Source organism: Natrix helvetica (genome assembly GCF_964273705.1).
Source record: "Natrix helvetica genome assembly, chromosome: 2".
NCBI classification, from domain to species: domain Eukaryota; kingdom Metazoa; phylum Chordata; class Lepidosauria; order Squamata; family Natricidae; genus Natrix; species Natrix helvetica.
The window spans coordinates 102,801,021-102,813,724 of NC_138552.1; the positions used below are offsets into that span (position 1 = coordinate 102,801,021).

General features: G+C 39.6%; 1 protein-coding gene across 1 annotated transcript in view; it reads right to left on the reverse strand.

The window, feature by feature from the left end:
• Window positions 1-1,679: 1,679 nt before the first annotated feature.
• The window catches only part of CPLX1 (complexin 1), a 185,507-nt gene continuing 174,482 nt past the window's right edge, over window positions 1,680-12,704 (reverse strand). Inside the window, exon 4 of the mRNA XM_081943295.1 lies at window positions 1,680-7,931. Coding sequence (XP_081799421.1) covers window positions 7,734-7,931 — 198 coding nt within the window. The 3' untranslated portion in view covers window positions 1,680-7,733. The remainder of the gene's footprint in view (window positions 7,932-12,704) is intronic.

Sequence of the window (12,704 nt, forward strand, 5' to 3'; positions counted from 1 at the left end):
TGGGTATCTTTTGTTGGTTCAGATTGAATGGGATGGAAGAAATATATTTTTAAAAAAATGAAAAAAAAAACATTTTTTTTAAAAAAAGCCTTGTATGCTAAACAATAGCACATCAGAAGAATGATCCCCCCCCTCTGATTTCCTTATATTTGAAATGCCAATGGTGAATAAGTTAACATAGGAAAACATTGAGACTAGATCTATTTAATGCTTGAAGTAGAACAATCCTGAAAGGATCCCACATTATAATTTCATTGTAGTTGGTCTCTAAGCCTACTTTAATACAGCTGATTTAAGAGAAATACATTAGCTTTCCCTCCAATCTTAGTCCCCACCCCCTCCACAGTGGTCTACCCTGCATGCTTTTATTTGCTTAAAAAAATAGGAAAAATGTATGGCTTTAAATCCTATTGGACTCAAGATGGAATCGTAACTAGTATTCCCTTTATTTTAGCAGGGACAAAAGCTTATCTTTTTTCAGAAGCTCCAAACTGAACTCAAATCAGATTCAAAAGACTAGCATACAGAATACGAATGATTGCTGGCTATCACAGGTTTGATTTTTTAACCTACAATGAAATAATGCATTGCTTCTCATTTTAATGAAGAATGAAACCAACCTTTGGACAAATTGGATTTTGCAACAGGCAAAACTGGTTGCATTTTCACACCACACAAACCGTCTGGCAAGGACTGACTCATTTCAAATGCAGAGATGGGCAGAGCTGGAGAAAATCTGGACTCGTGATCAGTGCACCAATATAACAAAGGATGGTGACTTTTCCTGGCACACAAAGCCATGTTCCCAGCTGCCTGAAATCACATGAACTAGCCCCATTGCATATTGTTTGGCTAATCATGTGAGATTTTGGTGATCGCTCATTGGAACTCATCATCTTTGAAGGGAGATTTGTCCATTGCACTCATTGCTGCTATGTTTAAATTGTTATTTTTTAAAACTTAATTTAGAAAATGCAAAAGTTGTATGGATAGCGCTGAATGGCCAGACATTGAAGAACCACGAGCAGGGGTTCATTTGTTATGAACTTTAGCCTTGTCAAGGCGTTTAAAATTCTAAGCATGGAGGAGAAGCAGGAATACCTGACCCAAGTCAGCCCTACTTCCTCTACCTCTGACCTCATCTTAATGACAGGGAAGATCTGAATGGAATCTTGCTGACTGTGGCCTGAATAGCCAAGAACCCTGATTGGGCGTATCTGCTGACCACAGAGTGGATTTGATTGTGGTCATAGGAATATGGCTTGAGTTTTCCTTTAGATCAGCTTTGCTGGCTGAGGAATTCTGGGAGTTGAAGTCCATAAGTCTCAAAGTCGCCAAGGTTGGAGACCCCTGCTTTATATCATCCTCATCAACATGGCTAAATTGTGTGTGTGTGTGTGTGTGTGTGTGAGAGAGAGAGAGAGAGAGAGAGAGAGAGAGAGAGAGGGAGAGGGAGAGGGAGAGGGAGAGGGAGAGGGAGAGGGAGAGGGAAAGGGAAAGGGAAAGGGAAAGGGAAAGGGAAAGGGATAGGCTTAGACTAGACATCAATGTCTGTCCAGGATTTCTAAATGCCTGGATTTATATATATAAATGTATGTATGTATGTATGTATGCATGTATGTATGTATGTATGTATGCATGTATGCATGCATGCATGCATGCATGTAGATGCATATGCATATGCATATGCATATGTATGTATGTATGTATGTATGTATGTATGTATGTATGTATGTATGTATATGTATATGGGCACATGCTCACTCACAAATTTAAATGGATTTAAAAGTAATTCTTTGAGAACTATAGTTCTGGGTAAGAAGAGGATACCAGAAAGCTAATCAGAAACTCTTTTTTCCATCTTTGCAAAATTTCATTTTCTAAGATTCACTCAAATCAATTTAAACAGTGCATGAAAAAATGCTTTCTTGCATTCATACTAAAGATAGAACTTCAGCAGCCTGAGCCTTCAACTAAATTCTGAGAAGGAAGGAGGAGGAAATAAAGTTAGGTAACTGCTTTATACCAGCCTGGAAAAGATAGGAAAAGATGCTGAATTTTGCTGAAGTTGCTGGCTAAACTGAGAAGCATGAAGCAATGCACCTGTCACTTGATAATCCCCCCTCTGAGTATATTAAGAATCTATTGAAATTAAGAGATGCCTGCATGATTTTGGGAAGGTCACCTTATTGTCATAAAGGCATCTATTGAGCCTTTCCTTCTGATAGAATGAGGATGCTAGGACCAAAGGGTTGAATAGTTTCAATGACCCTTTGAAGAGGTACTCTGTAGGAATAAAAATTATGCGGGTCCCAATTGCTTTGAAAAGCTGGTAAGGAATTGTCATTGTTGACCTTAAGATTCATAAGCCTAGAATGTTGTTTTCTATCATGGTAGTTGTGTTGTATATGCTTGTGTTCCTGTCAATAACACTGCACTTTAAAAAAGTGTTTTTGTCATGGTTTCTATAAACAACCTTATAAAACTTGTAATGGAAAATGTTATAAGTAAGGGTTTTTCGAACTGTGTTCTGGAGTTCTATGAGAATGTAACAGTTTCTAAAGCTAAAGTCAAAATAAAAATTTAAAAAATAGAATGCCACCAATTTTCCATCACCAGAGCTTTGTTGCTTGATCAGGATTTCTAGATTTTTTAAAAGTAACTAATAGTTTAACAGCTTTGAAAGTTAGCTTTTGTTTAAGCAGCATAGCCTGAAAAAGTTAGAAAACTCTTATAGTAAGTGACTGAGGAAATATTTACATGGAATATTTATTTCCTCTGACCAAGACATTGGCAAATGAGGGAAATATTGTTATTGTTAGAAATGGAAATCAGATAATTAATAAGAAATAAAAATGAATCAAGTGCTCAAAGTCTGATTTTGAACAGAACATGAACAAGGTTTAAAACCTCCATTTTTCTTTGCCTAACCGGGTACAATCCCAATGTGATAGAACTACGACTAAGTGGGGCTGCAAGCAATTCTTACTTCAGAATTCCATGAGTTGTAATGTCAACACATATGAAGGATTTGGAAAAAAACCCTGTCAAGGGAATTCTGCTCAAATAATTCCTGTCTTGGAAACTGACTTCTCTTTTCACAAGAGGGGTTGCCAAGATTGCACATTAAAAGAAAACAGCACAACGATCTTTTTCCTTTCCTCTTTTAGAAATGCTGTGCTCAACCTTGTAATCTCAGTCATAAACATCTTTATAATTTAAAATAAAAAGTTTCAAAATGGCTGCATCATTTAAGCACATTATTTCCTGACAAAACTTGCTGGGATGATTTCCCACTAAGCTTTATTATAGAGATCAGGAAGACTAAAAAGATGTTCTGAGCATTCACACTTTCTTTAAAACCAATTAATAAGATGTATTATTTACTAAGTTTATTGCCATACGTAGCCCATTATGCAATGTAGCAATAGCACTTAGACTTATATCCCGCTTCACAGTGCTTTATAGCCCTCTCTAAGCGGTTTACAGAGACAGCATATTGCCCTCAACAATCTGGGTCCTCCTAATGTTACTTTGGCTAACAGGGGGGCAGGAAATTATTTGAATGCTCCCCCAAACAAAATATTTCACTTCGGGACACCAAGAGATTCCCAGACATGTTGGCCTTTTTTTTGCTTATTTTTTTGGGGGGGGGGGTGGTTAAAAAGAAACATACAGTATATGGAAAGGATTTTTTTTTCCTAAATGTAAAAATACATTTTTTTCTACATTATAGTCATTTCCACATCTATCTTCCCTCTATAGGCTGTAGTCATACAAAAAGTGATACTATCACGTGATGCTGTAGATCATGGGGCCCTGCTCTGATTCCCATTCTAAAGTGAACACAACTGTCTTTTCCCACTGGGTGTAGGCTAGGCATAGCAATGGCATTTAGACTTATACACCGCTTCATAGTGCTTTTACAGCCCTCTCTAAACGGTTTACAGAGTTAGCCTATTGCCCCCAACAATCTGTGTCCTCATTTTACCCACCTCAGAAGGATGGAAGGCTGGGTCAACCTTGAGCCTGGTGAGATTTGAACTGCCGAATTGCAGCTACCAGTCAGCTGAAGTAGCCTGCAGTACTGCACTCTAACTGCTGTGCAACCTCGGCTCTATAGGGTATAGGGACACACCAAGAAAACCTTAAGGATACTATTCAGAGTCTATTACAACAACCAGTGCAAAAATAGAGAAAGTATTAGGCTGAATCCTCCCTGATTCCTAGGATATAAGAGGGGGGGGGGAGGAAAAACATAGTCAGGATTCTAAGACACTTTTATGATAACTTAGTGATTCTCAACCTCAGCCTCTTTATGATGTATCGACTTCAATTCCCAGAATTCTCCAGCTGCATTTGAAGTTCACACACCTTAAAGTTGCTCAACTTGAGAAACAAAAGTCTATTTCAGTTGATAATATTCTACTCAAACTCTAGACTCGTTTTCTGATCAGGCCAACTTCAAAGAGCTAATACTGATAGCTCTGATCATGGGCAGGATTGATGACAGTTTAAGTTGATGCCAGGACATGAGAGAACAGACACAATGTAGAGCAATCTTTTGCAGTTTTTCCAAAACTGAGCTACAAACATCCAGATGATCATGAGATAGCACCAAACAGTATTGACAAATATTCTTAATTAAAAAGTCAGGAACTGAATTTGGGATTGTAAAAAAATAAAATAAAAATACATATAATATTGCTGAGCTACTAAACTATAGCCATTCCCTGATTTTGAACCAGGCTTCAGTGCGCTTAGTTTCGGTAAGTGGCAATCAGACATAAAACAGGGATTTTTTTATTATTATGGGCAGCCTAAGTATGTAAAAGATAACTGACATAGGCCAATGCAAATTGGACTCTGAATCAGTATGAACCATTGTTGTCATTTAGTTCCTTTTATTCTCTCTGGATGGAAATTTATGTGCTGTACATGTGCAATAATAGTATAACTAATAATATGTATTTATCTGGAATATGTTGGTTTCTTTGTGACATGGAATATTGGCCTACAAATTGATCTCAGGCTTTAAATTGTTAAAGGACTTTGATTTTTTTTTTTTTTAGGATTAGTTCAAACTTCAGTGAAGAAACTTTTAACACCTCTAAGGAGCTATGCGTCTCATAGCTCACTTTAGTAGCTAACACCCCGATTGACTGTTGTTAAAAAAAAAATAGAGAGACTCCATGGACCATAGCACGCCAGGCCCTCTGTTCTCCTATGTCTCCTGGAGTTTGCCCAAATTCATATTCAATGCATCAATGATACTGTCTAACCATCTCATCATCTGCTGTCACCTTATCTTTCTCAACATCTGGGTCCTTTCCATTAAGTCCTCTTGTCTCATTAGATGGCTAAAGAATTTGAGCTTCATACCTGTTCATAACAGTTTATCTAATAAGTTCTAACAAGTTAACCAGCACAGTTTTATGACCTTAGTTGATTAAGTCCCTGCCAGGCTTGTGCTGCTGCCTGAAATTGACAAGACTTTAATCAGTTACTTGCTGAATATTTTTGCCTGCTGATGGGCTGTAGCCCATTTCTGTGATTGGAAGAAAGGGTATTTATAATGCCTGGAAAGGTGATTTTATATACACATAAGGGAAGTCCTTTTTTTTGCAGTTTATCACTGCACTGATTTTTGTTGTAGATGTCAAGAAAATAAAAATTGATCTGTCCTCCTTTCCTCTCATTTGTCCTCCTTTCCATTTGTTAGTGTCCCCCTTCCATCAGTTCAGATATCTGGTAACCCTAGCTTTGTGGTGTTTTGTATTTGATATCAAAATATATTTGGAACCTGTAGAAATTCGGACACACTATCTGTCTATGACATCTTAAACCAGATGAATCCTCCCTGGGATTATGTAACTGTCCTTTTAGTATGGGGTGACCACAACTCCCGCTTTCATCAAAACTGCAAAAGGGGCCTCCTGCTAGATGTCTGCCTGATGTCACAACCCAGGACCAGGTACAGGGCTTGAAGTAGGGTCAGCACAATGTTACTTCCCACACACTGACTGGTTGGATCCCTTCCTAAGGATGTTGCTGACTTTCAGAGTTGAACCTGGCTCTTCATGGTCCCCCCAGGATTATGCTAGAAGGGGAAAACAAGTTATAGGATGTGAAAACAGCTTTTAAACTTAAAAGGCATTCATTTGTACTAACTCTTCGTTATGGCTACTCTCACAATAAAAGTGAGTTGCCAAAGTGAGTTTGATAGCTTTGATCCTTATTGAAAAAGTACAGGTGGGCCTCTCTATCCCATATGCACTTGGAGTAAAACATATTTCTGACTACTCTCTTCCATAAAATGTGTATACTTTACAATTAATGTATAAGCTACTAATTTCTCTCATTTAGAAGATAAATTTCTCTCATTTAGAGCTGAATAGTCACCCATGTTGTGATTAAAAAGGTTACTTGATGGAGATGAATATTTCATCATTGGAGCTGTATTTTGGAGAATATTCCATTTTTCTTGTTGAAGTTACAACCACCCCCTTGCCAGATGTTCTGCTGCTCTGCCTTCTCTTTCCCTTCCCGTCTGGTTCTGGCTTCTACTTCTACTTCAGTTTTCTGAGCTTAACCTTATATAGTGATTAGAAAAGATATATTAATTGGGACAATGATCAATAGTTTTGCCCCCCCTCCCCAGTGACAATAGGTGGGGGTAAAAAAGAAATAAATGGAGACTGAGGATAAAGCATCACTGAGAAATCACATGAATGATCCCGGACAATCAGGAATCAAAACATAACATGTGGATTGTGTGTAAGAGGAAGTGACAGAGTAAAACAGCAACAACAACAACAACAAAAGGATGTTTCTTATGTCTTAAGGTACCGGTATGTGATGAGGGCAAACAAAATTACAAGGTGGGAGGAGAATCAAAAAGAAAAGAAAAAGGGAGAGGGAAAGGAACATACACAGTCAAATGTTTTCATAGGCATCATAGAAATTACAGCTAGTCCTCGTTAGCCACCACAATTGGGACCGGCAATTCTGTTGTCGTAAAGCAAAGCGGTCGTTACATGATTGCAATTATGCTTACAATCTTCCTTCAGCTTTCTTTTCCTTTACAAACTTGCAAAGATCGTAAATGCGAGGATGGATTGCAAAGCTACCTTTTTTTGTCACCGTGGTAAATGTGAATGGTCGCCAAACAAGGCGGTCACTAAACGAGGACTAATTGTACTGAAACATGGATGGTTTTTTTTCAGAGACTGTCAAGACTAAAAAAACGACTACCTTCCACTCTGTTATTTCTTTCTCCTACGCTGTGGTGTTGGGGACAGCCTAATTCCTTCTTAGACTTTTTCCTGGGCAGGGAGAAGCTACCTGTAGCTCGCTTTGGCTGAAGCTTTCTTCTTTCTGGAAGAGGCAAACCAAATGTGCCCCTCTCCCTTTCTCTGTATAAGAAAAACACCTGTCCTTTCATTTAAAAACACATGTAAAACTATGGCTTTAGAATAATAATAATAAGGATAAAAAGTTGTGTAGACTGCAGCTCATTAATCTTTTCCATCCCTTTGGAGGCATCGTCTAGAAGTGAGGATGTACAAAATCAGGAATGGAAGGGAGAGTGGGGCTTAAGGGAATGGCTGGGATTGGAGCAGAGCATGGGAAGGGAAGGGGCGTGAGAGGTGGTGGTAAGTCTAAATTCCCCATTGGTCAATGAGAAATCCATTGCTTTACTGTCCATGGACAGTCTGGCAGTCTGTTGCAGTTTACTTCTTAAACATATCCTGGAGTGGACCTGGCAGGTATTTAATAACGGTATCTAGGATGCTTTCCTCTTCCTCGTCGTCCTCATCCCCACAGCCCGGCGGGATGGCCTTCTTGGGACGTGTCAGGCTGCCTTCTGCATTTGCTTCCAGAGCGGCTTGGGCCTCTGCTTCTCTTTCCTCCTTCTTCTTAATGCCATACTACAGAAAGGGGAGAAAAAACAACAGAAGCTTTAAACAATGGATGAAAACCAATCAAGGAGAGAGCTAACCTAGAAATAGGGAGAAATTTCCTGACAGAACAATTTGTAAGGTGGAACAGCTTGCTTTCAGAAGTGATGGGTACTCCATCACTCGAGATTTTTAAGAAGAGATTCAACAGTTATTTGTCTGAAAAGGTATAGGGCAGGGTTCATCAACCTTTCAGACCTCAGGGACCATTAAACTCATAATTTTAAATCCCGTGGACCACTAATATGATCTGCCTAATGACTGGATGGGTGTGGCTAGGTGATCATGTGACTTCGTGGGTGTGGCCAACTTGATGTCACTCATGTTGAGGGGCGCCTCACCGACCTCTACTCGGCCCTCCCCTGCCAGCCACTCTTCGACTCCCCACCAGGGCTCCTTAGGGCCCCAACAGGAAGCAGTTGTTGGAGCTAAGCAGCCACCATGAGAAAGAGTTGGCAAAACAGCTGGCTGAGTTCAAATTGGATCTGACCCAGAAGGAGGCTCAGTAGAAGCACCTCACTGGGGACTACGAACATAGACTTTCCAAGCAGAGGGAAGACCTGTGGGAGTGCAAGGCCAGGTAATGGAGCCTGGAGGCTTAGCGGGCTGAGATGGTCAGCCAATTCCAGACCATGATCCAGTCCCACTGGAACAAGGCCCTCCAGCTCTTCACCACCAGCGGTACTTCCATCCAGTCTTCACTGGAGGGTGAAGCAGACCCAAAGTTGGAATTTCTACCCTCCTCTGACCCACACAAAAAGACCCTGAAAGGGGAGACTCTCTGCAGCAACACAAACGTTCATTGCACATATCCGCCCCAGGGGCAGTAGTTTGAGGACCCCTGATTTAGTGCAATATAAAAAAGGCAAATAATTTTTCTGTGGACCACCAAAATCTTCTCACAGACCACCAGTGGTCCATGGACCACCAGTTGGTGACCACTGGTATAGGCTCTTGAGCAGGGGGTTGGACTAGAAGACCTCCAAAGTCCCTTCCAATTTGGTTATTCTGTCATAATCATAGAGGATATCAGCTGAATGTCAACATTTGCTTTAGGGCAAATGACATCATGCCAGAATCCATTCTGGCCAATGCTGCACACAGCCTTTAAATCAAATAGTAGTTTTAAATGCCAGGCCAGGTGGTGAATGATAGAGCTGAGGAAAGAAGGGCTAATTTCTCCTAGAGCAAAGAAACATTATAAACCAGCTAATCCCTTAGATTCTCCTGCTTTGCCGCATAACCATTAAAAATGAAGCATTCATGTTTAAAGCCCATGGTAGCAGGAGTCCTCAATTTACAACCCATAATTGAGCCCAACGTTTTTGTTGTTAAGCAAGATAGTTGTAAGGGAGGTTTTTTTGCCCCATTTTACAACTTTGCTCACCATGGTTGTTAAGTGAATCCTGCTTCCCCATTGACTTTGCTTTTCAGAAGTCACAAAAGGGGATCACATGATCTTGGGACACAACCACCACCATAAGTATGAATCAGTTGCTCATCATGTGACCTGGGAGATGCTCCAACAATAATAAGTGCTGTGTAATGTTGAACAGTCACTAAGTGTATAGTTGTAAGTCAAGGACTAGCTATAATGTATTTAGAGACTATGCAATCATACACATAAGCGAGACATTTGTTAAGTGAATTGTGCCCCATTTTACAACTCTTCTTGCCCCAGTTGTTAAGTGAATCACTTCAGTTGATAGGTGAGCAATCCAGTTGTTAAGTGAATTTGGCTTTCCCATTCACTTTGCTTGTCCAAAGGTTGCAAAAGGGGTTCACATGATTTTGGGGCACAGCAATGGTCACAAATAAACTGTGAAAAATGATTATAAGTTACTTCTTTCCGTGCTGTGGTAACTTTGGACAGTCACTAAATAAACTGTTGTAAGTCAATGGCTATCTGTACCACTCCATAGTGCTTTATAGACCTCTCTGAGTGCTTTATAATGTCAGCACAATCTGGGTCCTCATTTTATTGACCTCAGAAGGATGGAAGTCAACCTTGAGCCTCATCAGGATTGAACTCCTGACAGCGGGCAGAGTTATCCTGCAATACCACATTCTAACCACTGCACCACCAGGGCAGTGAGTATGGAATGAATGAATTGTTCCAGGAACCAGTCCAGGCTTTTCCCAATTTGGGAAAGGCTCTAATTGGCACCTGCCCATGGTATCTTTCTTCACCAAAAACCGTATGTGGATGCCAGAAGCAGTTACAGGATCTGATTCTTTCACCTCCACGACAACCTGTGAATCTGAGCTGCAAGTAAGTGCCAACTTTTTGTAATAAATGTGTGCAACCCTATGATCATCTTCTCCCAGCCAGGGTTACATTCCAATCTATGGAACGCTATCATGAAAATGGAATGCCGATAGTTGCTAAATAATAAAATGCTTGCACCTCATTTTAAAATCCCAGAATAAAGAGTTTTGGCTTTTAAAAAAACACAAAACAAAAATCTATCAAATCCCCTGCCTTCAGCTTTGATTCTTATGTACAGACTCTCAGTCCTGAAAATATCCTGCGGTGATGAGGTGTCATTTCAATTATGCAGCATTAAGGATACTCTTCACAAGCAAAATGACTTAGAGAGGTCAGATCATCTTCTATGAAATTATTTGTCTGTTGGATCCAAAAGTAATTGCTTTGCCTGAATGGTCCCTACACCTTATTTTGTTGGCTTTGCATTCTAATTAAACCACTGTACGGAAATCATGATGAAACTCAATATACACATACAAAAGGACAGTTGGTTAGGGGTACATTCTTTCGGCCAGCAAAACATACAATGAGAATAATTGGAAAACCTGAAAAGAAATTACGTGGGATTTCAAACCGATTAAAGGATTATTTCAGAACAACACTTTTCAGCAATCCTCCTGGTTTGAATATGTAAAGTGCAGATGTTCCTTTGATGGCTTATTTTTTTAAAAGAAAATATAGCTATTAAATTAAGTCGAAGTGATTAGCAGCGCTACCAATAATTCATCTCCATAAATCAGCAGATAAACAAACTATACCTTTCAAAGGAAGAATATTCACCCAGCAAGGCCCAAAGAAACTCCTAGATACTTTTCATAGTAATTAATTCATGCAACCACTTGATTAAAGGCCAGTTGCTTCAAAGTTTAGCAATCAGCATTATGATTGCAATAACTTTAATTATTTCCCCTAAAATTAGTGAGATTTTATTCTAATACTATCATGAGATTATATGATCTGTTCATGCAGATCTTGGATGGAAAGAAATAACCTTAATAGTTGTTTCCATCACTTCTTATGAGAAGGTCAACTTCCCCTGTTTTATAAAAATCAACCAATAAGGGGTGGATTGCTACCCACTTGTTTCCACAAGTTCTCCTAATTAATCAGGCTGATTGGGGTTGATTAGAGCTGAAGTCCAAAACCCATGGAGGACATCAGGTGACCAACTGCACATATAATATTACTCAATCAAAAGAACACTATACCAGTAGCCTAACCATGCTCCAATATCTATTGGGTTACTTTCTCTAAAACTCAACTATCCTTCTTCATCCACAAAATGATACGGTTATTACATTGGCCAGGCTAAAGTACAGGATATGTTGCATTTCATCTCTTGAATGTGGAAACTTTCTTTCCAGTGAAATAGTAGGTATGTGAGGCAATAGGATCCAGTTTTGGAATGCAGTCACTATGGGTAGAGTCAAAAATCAACCCGAAGCTCAAATATTTCCATTATGGCCCTAATGTAACCTAATTCAGACCTCTCTCGCCCTAAAAGTTGGGGGTGGGGGAGAGGGAGGGAGGGAGGGAGGGAGAAAGAGAGAGAGAGAAAGAGAGGGAGAGGGAGGGAGGGAGGGAGAGACTGCATTTAGCATGGCCCCAAGAAACACTCCAAAGAGTTGAAACTGCTTTACAAATGTTAATTGTACTTAAAAAAAACTAACATCAATAAAAATATACTATAACTACACTGAAGCTGAAGGCTTATGTTGCATTTCTTGCAGGTTTTTAAGCATTGAGTAGCCCTCACCCTACAAACAATCGAGTTAATAAAGAGGAACATAATTCCATGGACAGAATAGAGATCCTCCATGTAAGTTTTGAACCCGGAAACCTTTCTTCTGCTTAAAAATAGTTCACTGCTCCTTCCCCAGGGAAAATTTATGGAGGGAAAACTCCTCATTCAGTCAAAAGAAAACCAGATCATTCCTCATTTGTATACTGAGTCTGTTGAAAGTTATTGTCTTGCGGGATTCCTCATTCCGCAAGACAGTAACTTTCAACAGACTCATTATACAATATTGGCAACTGCTCAAACAGGATCAGGTATATGTTGATTCCAGCGTTGTTCCCTCTATTTGATGGCTACCTTTCACCTTGCAGGTAGTTTGACAGGTGCATCCATTTGTGCATTTTTCTCTTTGCAAACTATATTATGGGTCTTCCCCCCTCAATGCCCTTGTTGATTTCTTATTAATTTTCCACTAACTTGGGTGACTCCAGCAGGAAAGGAGGCTGGGCATTTATCAGGATCCAAGACTAGAGACATGAGAAGACCACAAGTAATGTTAGACAATTATTTTTAAGAAGCCTTTTTTTAATGTGTATTAAGAGGACTCAATGGCGATTAGACCGTTTCCCCCATCCAGTAGTAGTAGCAGTAGTTTGAACTAACTCATCACAGCTTATGTGGAGCTTGAAATTAAACACAACAATGACTCTCATTATTCAAAGCCATTCCCTATCAC